Here is a 17,641-nt window from a genome sequence, read left to right on the forward strand (position 1 = left end):
CTCCCATTGCTCTGTCCCAGCTCCTGCCAACCTAGCAGTTCGAAAGCACCCCCAAAAGTGCAAGTAGATAAATAGGTACTGCTCCGGCATGAAGGTAAACGACATTTCCGTGCGCTGCTCTGGTTTCAGTGTTCCGTTGCGCCAGAAGCAGCTTAGTCATGCTGGCCACATGACCCGGAAAAACTGTCTGCGGACAAATGCCAGCTCCCTCGGCCTATAAAGCGAGATGAGCGCCGCAACCCCAGAGTCGTCTGCGACTGGACTTAATTGTCAGGGGTCCTTTACCATTACCTTTGTTAAGCTTGTAATTATGCAATTTTTTATGTTGCAAGTCAACTTGAGCACAGTTTTAAGAATGGAAAGGCAGCGTACAAATAAAATGATGAACGAGTAATGTGAGGGCATCATCAGAAGCCAACATCAGGGTTAGTAATACAGCAGAGAGGGACAATAGTGTAATGGTTGTTGGTAGTGCTACTCTACCTTTGTTTTTAAATGCAGTTTTTGTGCTTTCATCAATGCTTCTTTGAGTGCATAAGACTTCAATGACATTATCTGATGCAAGCAGCAGAGTTGCAATTGCTAGCATAGTCACAGTGGCCCGCCTATCAACAACTACCTATGCTGGAAATAAATGGCGTAAATGTACAGCAGACCCATGGATTTCATGCTTCCACATTACCCTTTGTTTACTTTAGCTGTCCCTTCCTGGGACCAGGTTTTAAGGACTTTGTTTATGAAATGGAAACAACTTACCTTCTTCGTCGCTTTCTGACGCACTGCTCTTCTCTTGAGCGAAGTTCTCATTTAGATCCGGTGACTGTATTGAAAATTTGCGTTGTGCTACATCAGCTGGCTTCCTTTCTGAAGGAAGCAGAGAACTCCTCCTATCCTGTTTATCACAGTGCAATTCCTCTAACTCAGGGCCCTAGTGAAAGAGAGAATCCACATAGTCCATCACGTTTATTTTCCAAGGAGCTACAGTTAAAATTGTATTAGGACTACTATTCACAGTTTCCTGATAAAAAAGAAAGAACAGCAGAAAGAACTCTTGAACACATAGGCCCCAAAATATGCATTCTTCATAACAGGTTCTAGGGACGCGGGTGGCGCTGTGGGTTAAACCACAGAGCCTAGGACTTGCTGATCAGAAGGTCGGCGGTTCGAATCCCCTCGGTCCCTGCTCCTGCCAACCTAGCAGTTCGAAAGCACGTCAAAGTGCAAGTAGATAAATAGGTATTGCTCTAGCCGGAAGGTAAACGGCGTTTCCGTGCGCTGCTCTGATTCACCAGAAGCGGCTTAGTCATGCTGGCCACATGACCTGCTGTACGCTGGTTCCCTCGGCCAATAAGGCGAGATGAGCGCCACAACCCCAGAGTCAGTCACGACTGGACCTAATGGTTAGGGGTCCCGTTACCTTTACCTTATAACAGGTTCTATAAAACAGGTTTTTGGATGTCTGCATAAAATGCACCAAGCACTGTTGCCGTGCAATCTGTTCATTTCAATGGAGCATGCACAGAGTTCCCATGCAAAACCTATTGAAATTAAAAGGGTTAACAGCAGCTCTGTTTTTTAAACTTTCCATTATATATTTATAATAAATATGTATGAAGCACCTTGAGTGGGTGTGGGGGAAAATGTTATATAAATATTAATTATTGCAGTAGTTACTGAAGTAAAGTAATTGTTACCACATTTTGCTTAGTGCTGAAACTTTGTGAATACTAAATTAGAATTATGTGCCGAACAGAATGTTGATATATTTTTAAGATAATGAGAGTACTTCAGATCTGTCGTTAACAAAACTTCAGAGATTTCAAATGCCAGGAAAATGTGGGAAATGTGGGAGTGAAAGCAGATATGGGTATTACATATCATAACAGAATTAGCAGTCTGAAATGTGTCGAGCAAAAAAATCTGGATTTCAAATTAATTATATGGGAACGATCAGCATGCCTTGAAGTGAAGTATTCCCACCCATCTCAACTCAAATTGCACACAGAGGCACAATGATCAGAACAAGATTTAATCTATCAAGGACAATGTCAAGAAGAAGAAGAAGAAGAAGAAGAAGAAGAAGAAGAAGAAGAAGAAGAGGAGTAGTAGTTTGGATTTGATATCCCGCCTTTCACTCCCCTTCAGGAGTCTCAAAGCGGCTAACATTCTCCTTTCCCTTCCTCCCCCACAACAAACACGCTGTGAGGTGAGTGGGGCTGAGAGACTTCAAAGAAGTGTGACTAGCCCAAGGTCACCCAGCAGCTGCATGTGGAGGAGCGGGGAAGAGAACCCGGTTCCCCAGATTACGAGACTACCGCTTTTAACCACTATACCACACTGGCTCTCAAGATTCCATTGTTGTTGTTTTTCATTTCCCATACAAATTTGTAAGCTCATTAAGTGTTCATATACAGCGCATGATGTGCAGCAGAAAATAGATAAATAGATTTCTACTTCCCTTTCAAATCTGGGGGGGGGGGGGGAGGACAGGACTACCACAAGTTGCTCAAAAATACTTTTATAAGACAACTTCTAGCAACGAATTGTGGGAGTGGGAGCAGGGAAGATGCACTGGAAGAGCAATTACCATATCTATTCTCCCACTGTTTTCCTATGGGCAGATTGAGAAGTACTTTTTCTTTTCCCTTCTCATTGGTTACAGTGTGAAATACTGTATTTTTCCATCTATAAGATGCCCCCATGTATAAGAAGTTCCCTATTTGGGGGGACTCAGATTTAAGAAAATGGCCTCGGCACTATCCGTGTATAAAATGCCCCCTAATTTTTGACATAATTTATTAGGGAAAAAAACCTAGCCTTATACGCGGAAAAATACGGTAATTCACTATTCCAGCTACAAAGGTAGCATAGGATACCTTCTGAGGGCATGTCGGAGAAACAAAGGGGCTTCAGACGTGGCAAAGCCGCAGTCAGCCCGATTACCCCATGTTCGCCTACACTGCTAGTGTTGTACACTGAGGGTGTGAGAGAGGGGGGTACAGAGACTCCTTCATAGCTTACTTCTGTCCGTATGTTTCCATTAAGAGACTCCGTTTCAACTTCAAGTATCTGAGCAATGGGTTCTCGAATTACACCAACTGCTTTAGGTGACTCCTTATCCCCAGATTCGTCACAAAGGCTAGATCTGCCAGAGACAAAAATAGCAGCAGAGTTAACTTACACTTATTTCACATACATTGTTAGTACTTTTTACCATTTTGGAATTCCAATGTGGCAAGTGCAACATTTCAGCCTTAAGACATCCAGTCTTATTACCGCCAAGTTACTCCATTTATTTTCCTGTGCCTTTGAGTAAATATCAGCTTTTCAGACTTTGTCAAAAGTGGTACAACTAACTTATGTAACATGAAGATGGAAATTAATGCTGCTTTGTTGTATGAATAGAGCACAGAGTTCCTTACCTCTAGCTTATTTTTCCAATCATCTTTTGTGCAGTCATATACAGCATGAGATATCAACAAGGGAGATTAAAGTCAGGACAGAATTTGGACAAATGTCAAAGTGCTTCCTTATAGATGCCTAAATATGCACTTAGTCTCTCTCACCTACTTTAGATAACCCTTCGTTGCCAATCTCACTGTCACACAGTAAGCATAACTATGAGCTCTCATCTTTGTTGGATTGACTTTACACAGAGATTTCCGCAACTTCCACACTAGCCATGACCCAGCTTCCTTCACTGCCCACAGCAAGACAGGGAGCAGAATAAATTTCCGAGAACAACCATGTTGATGGCCCATTGCATCTCGCTTTTTCACAACAGAGTTGGGTCTCAGCATGATTGCCAGCTCAATCCACTGGGAAAGAAGAAAACCAGGGCATTCAGGAATCCATTGGATCCCATTAGTCCTCCACACCGGCCAGGAGAAAATGCTGTTGTTAGTTCAAACTTCACTAGGAAATGGTGTGATGATGGCAAAGGTAATTCACACAGTTCCAGAGCACTGCAAACATACAGCTTCTCCTATTTTCATCAGCAGATTTTTATAATCCAGGTAAAAAGAAATAATGTCCTCCAGACATCAAGATCATGGGCCATCTCCCTATTATTAATTAAATTGGTTATGCTTAGAGGAGAAAGCAGGTACTCAAGTCCACATTAGGTTAGAATGTAGATACTACCCTTGTTGGTTCCTAAAAGGCTTACCAAGGATTTTCTCTTAAGAAAATCACAGCTTGCCCTCTGCTTGAAAGGCTTCGCCATCAATTAATATAGTACCAAAAATAGATTTTAATGGAATTGAAGGCTATGATGGAATTTCCTCAATAAGGGATTAGCAAATAAAGAAAATGTCCCATTGTTTGTCTGGCCGAAACTACACAGAGGCAAACTTTCAAGGAGAAGGATAATCCCTTGTCCTTGTAAGTAAAGCAGGAAGTCAAAACTAGGCTCCAAATTAGGCACTGGAGTAGAGTGCATTTTACCAGGCCACTAACTGTGTTTGTCTAGCTTAATTGAGTCATGAATCCTATGTGGTTTGCTACAGTTTAGAAGGATGGATCCCTTTTGAAAAAGCAGTTGTTAGGTACTACAGTAGGCTGCCAGATGCAGGCATCTCATCATCTCAGTACAGGATCTTGCCTCCGTGTTGGATTATTCTCTCCTCTTTGACAGGTGGAGCAGTTGAATAAACCAAGGCTGATGTGGCCAAAAGCAATATGCACACAGCACTCTCTACTGCCCACTTCTGTACTCTCTGGTCCATTTCTGTCAAACCTTTGCAATCAGTGGACTGCAATGGCACAGGAGTCTTAAAGTGTTTTGAGACCAGCCACTGGCCTAGATCCTTGATTCTTAAAGTGGTAGCATGAAGCATGACCCAGTTTAAGAGGATGTGAATTCAAAGTGGCATGCATGCGGTAATATTCAGCAGCACAGATTAGATACTGTCATCTGGAATTCCCATGCATGCAAATAGTAGGGATGGTGTCAAGGGTTATGAAAGACATGGTGTCTCTACTTCACCATTGCTGGGTGTGCAAGACACTGTCCTTGATTCTCCCAGTGATCCACAGCAGCCTCCTGGCTAGCAGCACTCTCAAGAACATGTTTTGCTGTCTCTGCACTCAAGAAAACAGGGTCATAGTGATTCCTGAGGCCCTAGGATTGGTATAGTATAATACCCCGGTTCTGGTGGTTTAGCATCCATAGCACTAGAAGTTGAGACAGCATTTTGTTTCAATGTGGTTATCATGTTCACCAGAAACATCATTTCCTTATAGAAAGTTGCCAACACTAAATGTTGATCCAAAAACTAGGAGAGGAAAGTTTCAACCTTCTCAGACCCAGGAATTTCTTGCTGCCCCACAGTGGCTAGTGGGGGGGGGGGAGGAGAAGAAAGTCTATGAGCAAGCCTTTGAAAAATGTGTTTAATCAGCAAGAAGGACAGGGTTGTGAGCCTCTTGGAAGCTTGACTCTAGAATCTTTGTGTGTTAAGGGTTGCTAATGCATACCCCCCAAATGTGGGGATACAGACATAAACAGACACAAAACAGAAGGGTTATAGTTGCCTTCTCCAACGGCTGTGCTAGCTTGGACTGATGGAAATTGTAGTACAAAGTAGCTGGAGCGCACTGTATTGAAGAAGGCTGGCTGGCCTATAGGCATCATTAAAGATGAGAATAATTGGCATTCTACCCTTCACCACAATATTGTATATAAAAGTACTAAGACATTTCTATACAATATTGTGAAGGATGCAACAAAAATTACTAAGCTGTAATATTACAGAAACTACATTTTTCATAAACAAGAAAGCTTCTTGGTATTGTCAAGAGCTGAAATAAGTGATGTAGGCTTCGTCTTTTTAAAGCAAAAACACATTTTAAAGCTGCTGTGAAACAACAGATGTGATAGAAGGATAGAAGTTAACGTCTGCTCAAGCTCTTGCAACCAAAGGAACTCAACTGTTTTACTTACTGTACATGAAGCAAAAATACATGTACGTGTGTGTGTGTGTGTGTGTGTGTGCGCGCGTGCGTGCGTGCACATGCACGTGTGCCTATGCATGCACACACCAAGAGGGACTAATAGAAGGAATCATACCCATATATTACCTAGAGCTTCTTTGACTAGAAAACTGATTTAACACAGAAGTCCACTCACTCAATGAATCCAAAGTATAAACAATTTCCACAAAGGACACTCAAAAGACGAAGTTCCCTTCTCTTCCCATGAAACCTGAGCAGATAAAGTAGATCTTGCACTTGAACTGCTAAATGTATACATGATCTTATTAGGTAAGCGTCAGCCCCAAGACAAGTAAAAATAGCACCTTCGAAAAGGAATATGCTAAGTCCTTGAAAACACCTTTCATTGGATATTTAGCATCATACTTCCACACATTCCTTTTCAGTTTGGTTTAGATATCATCACTAACTTGCTCATGCAAGTTGCCAAAAGGCTCTACCCCTGTAGCAGAAAGACATGGAAGCCAGTTAACATTTACATGCTCTTTACCCTATGCAACACCTGCATGTAGCAGTGCCACTGCTGCATGGTTTGCACTAAAAGTTCCCAATATACCGTATTTTTTGCTCTATAAGACTCACTTTTTCCCTCCTAAAAAGTAAGGGGAAATGTGTGTGCCTCTTATGGAGCGAATGCAGGCTGCGCAGCTATCCCAGAAGCCAGAACAGCAAGAGGGATGGCTGCTTTCGCTGCACAGCGATCCCTCTTGATGTTCTGGCTTCTGAGATTCAGAATATTTTTTTTCTTGTTTTCCTCCTCCAAAAACTAGGTGCGTCTTACGGTCTGGTGCGTCTTATAGGGCGAAAATACGGTACTTTGGCATCCAACCAGCAACACGTGTGTTGCTACTGCTTGAACACGCAAGCCAGCATCACCGCGGATACAAGCTTTTCATCAATCTAAGCAAGCAAGTGGTAATCTCTAAACTAGCTCGGAATTAGAAGGGCAAAATAGAAGTTATACCTGCTTTATATCTGCATAGGAAGAGGATCGTGCCGAAAAATGAAAACACCACTAATAAGCAAAACTCTATGTGCGTTCAATAGTAGCCTTTCAAATGACTTGCATAAAATGGGATGCCAATAATATGTACCTTCCTTTGTGGTAATCTGCAGCATATTCTTACCTTGACTGTCCATTCTCCTCTGATGAAGAATAAATGTTTTCCATCTCTTCCGTGTTCAAGCCCAGCTCAGAGCCATAGCTTTGCTGTACAAGCTGCCAGAATTCTTGCTTGGTCAGTCTCTGGAAAACACAAAACAAAAAATTAAGTACGCTTGGTCAGTAACCACAGTAGATGGCTTGTCTTTTAAAGTTATATCCTATTTAAGCAGAGGTAACAAATGCTCTTATTCACTTAAAAAATAATAATCCCTGTTGCTAGTAATGTTCTATCTATGATCCACAGTATATCTAGCTGCATTTATAAATAAAAATGTGAAACAGAGCTTTCACTCTAACACCCATTTTCAACTCTAACATAAAACTAACAATACAAACCCATCATTATAGATTAATTATCTTTAAGATAGTACACTCCCGGTACTTTTCCATATGGCTATTGAGATCCAAGACCACTATAGTCTTTGCCCCCTCCCACCCCAATTCCTGAAATATTTTTTTTAGAAAAAACCTTCTCCAAGTCGTTTTAACTGCTGTGAACAGCTGCATCCTCTCGGCTGACATTAGTTGTACAACAATACCACAATCCCCTCTTAGCCAGCTGTCTACAGGTCAAGTGGCTTCTTCACTCAACTGCTGAAGAGGCTCCAAGCATAGTGACAACAGCAAAATAGAATGTGAACCAAAGCAATGTAGAGTTACCCAACTCAAACACAGGAGTCAAAGATAGCTCACTACGTTAACAAAAAAAATCAGATCCTATGTTGATCATGAATTAACCATCACTGAACTGTTTTCTCCCTTGTCTCCTCTCTTGCCAGAACATATTCACAAACCTGCCTTGAAATGATGTACTAGGATTACATGTTTAATGTTAAAGCAGGACGCACAGGGTGGTATAAAACTCACTAAAGCATAAGTACGCTTGCCATTTGTACCTAACTACTGACAAACATCAGAAGCATTAAAAAACTTTCCAAATATGCTTTCTCCTAGCCTAGGAGAAATAGAAGATTTCCTCCACCTCATTGAGATGTGACACAATAGTGTTGTGAACTGCACTTTCTGTTCACTGTGAGTGGCCAGGATTGTTAACTGGAGAACCTCAATGGTCCTTAATGACCAGAAATGTTTTTTTTCCTGATAGCCAGAAGGCCTTTGTTGGCCTATGGAATATACATTGGTACCTCGGATTAAGAACTTAATTCATTCTGGAGCTCCATTCTTAACCTGAAACTGTTCTTAACCTGAGGTACCACTTTAGCTAATGGGGCCTCCCACTGCCGCCGTGCTGCCACCGTGCAATTTCTGTTCTCATCCTGAAGCAAAGTTCTTAACCTGAAGCACTATTTCTGGGTTAGTGGAGTCTGTAACCTGAAGCATCTGTAACCTGAAGCGTCTGTAACCCGAGGTACCACTATAGTACCAATCAGAATTTGGAAGACGACACCTCTCAGAGTTAAGGGAATAGTCTGAAAGCACATGATGCGACAACCTTTTTGAAGTTAAGCACGCCATGGGCTCTGGTCAGGATGAAGATTGGAGACTGCCTACAATCTATATGTAAGCTACTTTCAGTTTCATTATGGAATAGCAGCAGGTTATAAATTTAATAAATAAGAAGAGTTGCAGAGAAACAGTTTGGCGCTAGGATTTGCATTTTAAATGGAGAGAAGATCTCTCTCTCTCTCTCTTTCTCTCTCTCTCTCTCTCTCTCACACACACACACACACACACACACAGAATCTGGAGGTGCAGGGTCCCTCTCTGACACTTGGATACAGGTTTAGCAGACTAGCTGCCTGTCGTAGCCTTGTATTTGCTACCAGTATTCTCTGCTTGTATATTTGTAAATAAATAACAAAAGGTGTCAAAAGTCTGTAATGTACTCATTCAAAACACATCAGAAACTAAACTCTGTAACACAGCCAATACCAAACATTCCAGAATTTCTAAATTCAGGTGTTAGCAGAGGAGGCAAGTAGCATGAGGCCTATGCTTTCTTCCCCTTTTTCGCCATTATTTTTCCATCCCTCTTTGCCCGTATTTGTTTATATGACCTTGAGTGTGGGCCAGTTGACATTTCACGTGGCGGTCACATTTGCTGTGGTAAATAACTGAAACACCCAATGGCCTGTTCGCACAAAACAGTCTAAGCAAAATTATGATTTAGCTATGGCTTACACTGCGCTACTGGGCCCAGTTCAAAATGTTAGTCCTAGCATATATAGTCCCAAGGTAGTGAGGTATGTCTGTCTCTCTCATTAACTTTTAGGAAGAATCTAAAAACATTTCTGTTTACTTAGGCATTTGGTGGCTGAAAGATCTTTTCCTGGCAATACTGGAATTACTGAGTGAGTTCTTGGGTTTTTTTAGAAGTTTTAAACTATTTTTAGAAAATTGTTTTTAAACTGCTTTTAAAAGTTTTAGCTGTATTCTAAGTTTCATAAAAACAACAACAGCAATCTTGAGAAACCTGAGAGCTCTCAGTTTCCCACTGTAGGTGCTGCCCTGTGAAAATTGTAACCAATACCTGCTCCGACCACAATGCAGTAAAGATGGATATGACACTGTTACCAACCGGCTCTTTTAGATGGAAGATGAATGACAACTTGCTTAGAGATCAGGAGATTACCAAGAAGGCCCAAAAAGTTTTGAAGGACTATTTTGAGATAAATATGAACACCACGGTGGAAAAAAGAATCGTCTGGGATGCAAGCAAAGCCGTTATGAGGGGATTCTTGATACAACAGAATGCAGTAAAGAAAAGGACACAAAATGAGAGAAAAGACAAGATTCTGGACAAAATAAAAGAATTAGAGAAGAAGTTAAGATTAAACCCGAAGTCACAGCCAACTTTGAGAGAAATTAAACTCTATCAAGCACAATATTCTAAATTGATAAACCAGGAAATAGAGTGGAAGGTCAAATTAATGAAGCAAAAAACGTTTGAGTCGGCGAATAAATGTGGAAAACTGCTAGCTTGGCAGTTGAAGAGAAGACAAAGATTAAATACAGTTACAAATTTAGAGATCGAAGGAAGAAATATCCAGAATCCTGTGGACATTAGAAAGTGTTTCCAGAGATATTTTAAAAAATTATACACTCAAGGGCCGCAAGACGAGGCGGAGATTAAACAATTTTTGGCAAAAAATGGATTACCAAAATTGTCACAAGAAAATAGGACAATCCTGAACTGCAAAATAACACGACAAGAGATTGAACAGGCCATTCAGAATATGCAATTGGGCAAATCTCCAGGGCCAGATGGGCTGACCTCCAAGTACTATAAGACACTAAAAGATTACTTAATACAACCTTTGATGGAGGTCAGCAACGAAATTATGGAGGGGAAGAGGGCGCCGGAGTCGTGGAAGGAAGCGTTTATCACATTGATACCAAAGTCGGAAGCTGAAAAGACACAACTTAAGAACTATCGTCCCATCTCTCTTTTAAATGTGGATTACAAAATATTTGCAGACATTTTGGCAAGTAGACTTAAAAAAGTTTTAAATGAAGTAATTCACAAGGACCAAGCAGGCTTTCTCCCAGACAGACACTTGTTTGCTAATACAAGGAACATTATTGACATTCTGGAACTTTTGCAAACAGATATAAACACAAAAGCAGTCTTAATTTTTATAGATGCGGAGAAGGCCTTTGACAACATTTCCTGGAAATTTATGAAGGGAAATTTAAAAGAAATGGGAGTGGGACGGGGTTTTGAGAATGGGATTGAGGCGATATATTCAGAGCAGAAAGCTAAACTGATAGTTAACAATGTGGTTACAGAAGAGTTTAAAATTGAAAAAGGAACACGACAAGGCTGCCCTATTTCCCCTTTGTTATTTATTTCGGTTCTGGAAGTGCTCCTGAATATGATTAGAGGGGACCGGTTGGTGGAAGGAATTCAGGTCGGAGAGAAACAATATAAGCTTAAAGCTTTTGCAGATGACTTGGTTTTGACCCTGCAGGAGCCAGAGTCTAGTACGAAAAGAGTATTACAACTGATTTATAACTTTGGTCGGGTGGCGGGATTCAAATTAAATAAACAGAAAACTAAGGTTTTGGGAAAAAATTTGACAGATACAGAGTCAGAACGGTTTCAGAAAGAGACAGAACTAAATGTGGTTAAAAAAGTTAAGTACCTAGGGGTAAACATAACAGCAAAAAATCTAAGCCTATTTAAGGATAACTATGAAAAGTGTTGGGCAGAAATTAAGAGAGATTTAGACAGTTGGACAAAATTGAAACTTTCTTTGTTAGGCCGAATTGCTGCTATCAAGATGAATGTATTGCCAAAGATGTTGTTTTTGTTTCAAACACTTCAGGTTTTGGATAAGACGGAGTGCTTTCAGAAGTGGCAGAGAGATATTTCTAAGTTTGTCTGGCAGGGCAAAAAGCCCAGAATTAAGTTTAAGATATTAACTGATGCGAAAGAAAGAGGGGGCTTTGCCCTGCCAGATTTAAAGTTGTACTATGAGGCCGCAGCTTTCTGCTGGCTAAAAGACTGGCTACTTCTTGAAGACACTGACGTGTTGGATTTGGAAGGGTTTAACAATACATTTGGATGGCATGCATACTTATGGTACGACAAGGTTAAAGTCAATAAGGCCTTTAAGAACCATATTGTCAGAAAATCACTGTTTAATGTCTGGACAAAATATAAAGACTTGTTGGAAAATAAAACTCCAAGGTGGCTTTCACCTTTGGAAGCTAAGGCCCGAAAAAGACCCAATATGGAGGCCAAATGGCCAAAATACTGGGAAATACTAGAAAAAGATGGAGACAACTGGAAATTGCAGAGTTTGGAGAAAATGAAAGATAAAGTGCGAGACTGGTTACATTACGCTCAGATTAAAGAAGTTTTTAAAAATGATAAGAAACTAGGGTTCCAGGTGGAGAAATCGAAACTAGAAACAGAACTGTTAGAACCAAAGTCTAAGGTACTTTCAAGGATGTATAACTTGCTGTTAAAATGGAATACACAAGATGAAATGGTTAAATCGGCTATGATAAGGTGGGCGCAGGACATTGGGTATAATATCATGTTTGAGGACTGGGAAAGGTTGTGGAGTACTGGGTTGAATTTTACTGCATGCAATGCTTTGAAAGAAAATGTAATGAAAATGATATATAGATGGTATATGACCCCAGTCAAACTTGCAAAAATATACCACCTGTCTGATAATAAGTGTTGGAAATGTAAAGAGAGTGAAGGAACATTCTTCCACCTCTGGCGGACCTGCCCTAAAGTGAAGGCGTTCTGGGAAATGATTTATAATGAACTGAAAAAGGTATTTAAGTATACCTTCACAAAGAAACCAGAGGCCTTTCTTTTGGGTATTGTCGGCCAAGGGGTGGTAAAGAAGGATTGGACATTTTTTATGTATGCAACAACAGCAGCAAGGATACTTCTTGCAAAGCACTGGAAAGCTCAAGATCTACCCACACTGGAAGAATGGCAGATGCAACTGATAGACTATATGGAACTGGCCGAGATGACCGGCAGAATCCGTGACCTGGGACAGGAGAGGATGGAGGAGGACTGGAAGAAATTCAAGATTTATTTACAAAAATACTGTAATTTGTGTGAATGTTAAGCAGGATGCTAGATCATAAATAATTGAGCACCACTAAATTAGATGATTCAAGATGATAAGTGAGATTGAGAAAATATAAACTTTTTCGAGAATTACAAGATTATAAATAAATAGATGGGACATAAGAATGTAAACAAGATGATAAATTGCTGGCAAAAAGTTATAACGATGAAAGTGGGAGCGGGAGATGTGAGGGAGTCCAAAGAAGATGTGAAACTATGTTAAGACATATGCTACATTGTTTATTATATCTATTCTGTATGTTAAACCCTAATAAACATTTATAAAAAAAGAAAAGAAAATTGTAACCAATGAATTCATACATTTTCCATTTCAGCTATTAAAAGTATTGCCATTTCTATAAATATGCTTCTCAAAATGTGGAGGAAATGAGATTTAAAAAATAATTATACTTGTCTTCTCTGTACTTGCATTGTTGAGAAAAACTGATATGCCATTGAAATGAACTTTGGCCCTCCAAGAAGGCAAGACAGCTACTGTACAATCAAGGGTCTTTCACAGTCAAAGTACAGGCAGCTGCTTTTGAAGGTAAGTAAACTGAGAGAATCTCAGATGAATGACCAACCATACTGTTTTGTGCTCCCCACTTCCTCAAGCAGCGAAAAGCTCCAGGGGCACAGCAAAAGAATTTAGCCTCCTTTGGACATGGGAAATTTAGTGACAGATACAACAGAGTGCATCTGCTCACATGGGAGGGTTCTTAAGTCCTTCACCCAGCCGCAGCCTCCCCACTCCTCATGCCCCATCAAGACCCTTTTGCTAACATAAAGCGGCGGGTCTCAGATTTCCCAAGACAGCTTATCCCAGTTTTATCCCCTCATACCACATCAATGTACAACATTGATGAGGCCTCCTCTGAAACGACTAAATGGAGCTGAAGTGAGAAGGGCATGGAAACGTACTGTTCCATGCATAGAATTCAGAGTAGTAATAGCACTAGGATTGGCTTTCTAATATTTAATTTTATTTACAACAGGAGTGGGGAACCTCCTGTGCCCCCCCAGATGTTGCTGGACTCCAACTCCCACTGGTCATCCTGGCTGGAGCTGGTAGGAGCTGCCCCAATACATCTGGAGGATCGCAAGTCCCCTGACCCTGATTTACAAATATACAGGCATTACTTCAGCAGACAGCAAGTCCCTAAAGAACTATTTGTGCATGCTTCACCAAGTTCTCCCTCTACCTGGCTTTATTCAAATTGTGTGGGTTTTTTTCCTCCCACCCCCAGAAACACACCCCTTGTGTACAGCACTGGTCATAGATGCCACCATTGTAAATGAATTGGCCATTCAGGAAATAGCTACACCCATTAAAGGAATATTAAGGTTCTCCCCCCCCTAAATCCCAACTCCAATCAGGTGATATACCCACTAACAGGAATCAGACAAGCAAACTCACGTTTATGCTCCAACTATACTGTGTAACTCATTCACCACGAGAACTCAAGCTTTCCTAATGAATTAATGGTAACTATTTGCCATTCATATGAAGCCAGTAGAAAATATTTGCTCAAGCATGCCACGTAAGTCAGAATGTATGGCAGAAAACTTTCCATCAAATAATATATTCACAAGTTACCAATACACACAAAATGCTCCCTCGGGAGAATACAGATTTAAGACTAGTAGGTTTCTCACGCAAGACTTAACCCACTCTCCCTGCATCATTCACCTGCAACTTGCCGCACGAAAAGAAAATGAAACCTTACATTTGCAGTTCCATAATGTAGGCAACTTCATAGTGGCATTCAGGAAACTGGACACATCTTCGGGGAAAAGTTGGCAGAGAGCACTTCAACAACCTCCCGTAGGTTTAAAATCATTGCATAATATTCAGGATTTCCTGAAGTGCCGAAGAACCCTCTCATGGCCACATGGCTTACAAGCTGGTCCAGGCTATACAAGTAGAATGTAATAAAAAGGAAGATCACTGCCCCCACCCCCACCCCCCGTAGACAAATGCCTCCGCAATATAGTGGCAAACAACCTGGAGTGATCAAGAGGTCATGAAGAAAAGCGCTGGAGAGAAAGAGCTGCATTTATGTAACTTCCTACTACAGGCACTTTGCAAGCTGCTGAAAAATGGGCAGGTCTGTTTTCAGAACTGGAAGTGGGACGTGCTTTGCTCCTGCTCAGTTCCTGGGGCCCTCCCACTAAGAAAACAGGTAAGCAGGTTATAGGAAAACATACGGCTCAGGATTCCTAAGAATCTATCAAGCAGGTTCCTCCCCACCACAGAACACCTGGATAGACAGGAAAACAGGTGTGGTTACCCGGCTTTTGAGAGAATTTATCTTCTGCTCCTCATGCACAATTCATTTAAAAATGCCTTAAGTCTCTAACACTATCTCAGGGGAGCTGCTTTCAAGGCTGCTTAGTACGCTAATGCTGCTATTAGTTCCACTCAAAGCCGGTCAAGCCACAGTTTGTTGCAGGGAAAGAACACGGACAGCATTCCTGGGCAGAGCTTCCTTATCAGGTTTCTCTTTAACCCTTTCACTAACATGCACATACATTAGGGGGGCGGGGAGTGCAGGCTATAAATAGAGAGGGGGAAATCACACTTGACTAGAAGGCCCAGAAAGCCCAGCCACTTCTGAAAAAGCAAACCAGTACCAGCCCTTCCAGAGTAGACCAGTCAGCACTGACAAGGCACCCTTTGCCATGTCTGCCCCTCAACTTACCTTCCTTTCTAGGCTGGCGAAGCAGCTGCTGTGATTGAACATTCACACTGCTTGTGATTTTATTACATGATAATTTAATAATTACACAGCATTTGCTGTGAAACTCTTTATCTTCCAGAAAATTGCAGATTCCGGAATGTGAAACCCTGTACAGGGCATCATGAATAAACTGAAGCTCAATCCAGACAAGACTGAGGCATTGTTAGTTGGCAGTTCCCTAGACTAGATGGATGGCAGGTTGCCTGCTCTTCATAGGGTAACACTCACTCTGAAGGACCGGGAACATAGCTTGCTTTGGGTGCTTCTGGGTCCTTTGCTGTTGCTTGTGGCTTAGGAAGCTTCAGTGGTGCAGAGTGCCTTCTATCAGCTTTGGCTAGTGGCCCAGCCATGTCCCTATCTGGGCAGGGATAGCCTAATCTCTGTCATCTACGCTCTGGTAAACTCTAGGTTAGAGATGACCACAACACGTTATACATAGGGTTGCCTCTGAAAATGGTTCACAATTCAGCAGCTAAGGCAAAACAGTTCAAGCATACGACACCAATCCTGGCCTGACTGCACTGGCTACCAATTAGTTTCTGGGCCCAATTCCATGTGCTGGTTTTGACCTATAAAGCTTTAAACGGCTCTGGACTACAATACCTCAAGGACTGCCTCTCACCATATGAACTGACCTAGACCCTTCTTTGTGTGCCTCCTCCACACCACAAGAGGTCTGGAGGGCAGCAACATGAGAACGGGCCTTTTCCACAGCAGCTCCCTGTTTATGGAATTTTCTCCTCAGGGGGGTTTGGCCGGTGTCTTCATTATACACCTTCAGGCGCCAGGCGAAAACAGTTCCTCTTCAGCCAGGCCTTTGGCTGATTACTATCTTAGAGGCCTTTCAAATGTTACATACCTTGAGGCACCAGGCAAAAACATTCCCTTTCTCCCAGGCCTTTGGCTAATTAAACAATCTATGGCTTTTTAAACTGGAGGTGGGGAGGGATAATTGTTTTTGTTTGTTACTTTGTTATGAATTTCTGTGTTTTTAAATTGTAAACTGCCCTGTGATCCTCGGATGAAGAGAGGTATAGAGTGTAATAAATAAATAAATAGTTTATTAAATTTGTATTGATAAAAGCAATCATTGATATATATGCCTTCTACCCACAATAAGTAGAGGTGTGTGTCTGCCTGCCTGCCTGCTAACAACCAATCTCCCTGGACATATTTAACTTTGCTTGCTATGAAAGGAATTCCTTTTGTTGATGTTTCTTAAGTCTATAGCCTTTATGGTTGTGAGAAGATACCTTCAGCCTTCAAAAATGTGAATCCCGCATTAAAATACTTCTGCAGTTGCATATGCAACCCCACAGGCATGAGCTATCTTTTGCTAAGAATGTAAGAGCCCTGATGCTCTTACCAAACACCTGATGCTGAACCAAAACAGCGATCTCCCTAGTCCAGCATCTTGTTTCTCACACTGGCAACCTTATGCCTCTGGGTCCCGCTATTGCTTTACAGCACCTGGTATTAAAAGGAATGCTGTCTAATCCTGTTGTGTCAGTTCTCTTCAGTTTCTCTAACCAAAACACTAAAGCTGCCCAGTAGTCGGGGTGGGGGGGAATCCCCTCAAACACAGGAAGATTATGGGTGAACAAGAAACACCTAAAAATATCCAATAGTTGTAAAAAAAGAGAGAATACATAGAAAACCTACAATAGGATGATCTATGTAGACGAAAACACACACAAAGTACCTAATTCCCAATGAATAACGAACACAAGAAAAAAGCTGCTTCACAAACAAGACAGTGGATCTGTTCACCAATTCAAGAGAGCGATCTTTTCTCCTGAATACATTTCTCAGCCCCTTACCAAATGGGTAAGCAGATTCAGTTTAGGGTTTGGGTGACACATTAAACTATGGCTAATCAAAAGCAAGCGATAGCTTTCCATCTTCCTGTTGCCATTACACTGACAAGCATGGAAACACAAAGCTCGGTGTAGCTCCTTCTCATCCCACTAAACTCAAGTTAATATGATGTTTGAATGTGGCCAGTGTGTTTGAATTCTCTCCCGTATTAAAAATAAATAAACCCCTGAACAAACTAGTACGCTTAAGAGAAGCTTAGATGTTTGGGTTTTTATTTTGTTTTTACGTGAGAGAGAATATTTCAACATGTCATCTTCCACCTGCTACTTGAAACGGCCTATTTTAGGGAAGTAGTGTGCCATG

General features: G+C 41.3%; 1 protein-coding gene across 4 annotated transcripts in view; it reads right to left on the reverse strand.

Moving 5' to 3' along the window:
- Positions 1 to 17,641, reverse strand: part of GRAMD1C (GRAM domain containing 1C) — a 63,319-nt gene that overhangs the window by 16,965 nt on the left and 28,713 nt on the right. For all 4 annotated transcript variants that reach the window (XM_081004322.1, XM_081004321.1, XM_081004324.1 and 1 more), the window contains exons 7-9: positions 7,119 to 7,237; positions 3,022 to 3,145; positions 757 to 928 (exon numbers count right to left, since the gene is read on the reverse strand). In XM_081004322.1, coding sequence (XP_080860448.1) covers positions 757 to 928; positions 3,022 to 3,145; positions 7,119 to 7,237 — 415 coding nt within the window. The remainder of the gene's footprint in view (positions 1 to 756; positions 929 to 3,021; positions 3,146 to 7,118; positions 7,238 to 17,641) is intronic.

The sequence above is a fragment of the Podarcis pityusensis genome (assembly GCF_964106645.2).
Source record: "Podarcis pityusensis genome assembly, chromosome: 4".
Lineage (NCBI taxonomy): Eukaryota > Metazoa > Chordata > Lepidosauria > Squamata > Lacertidae > Podarcis > Podarcis pityusensis.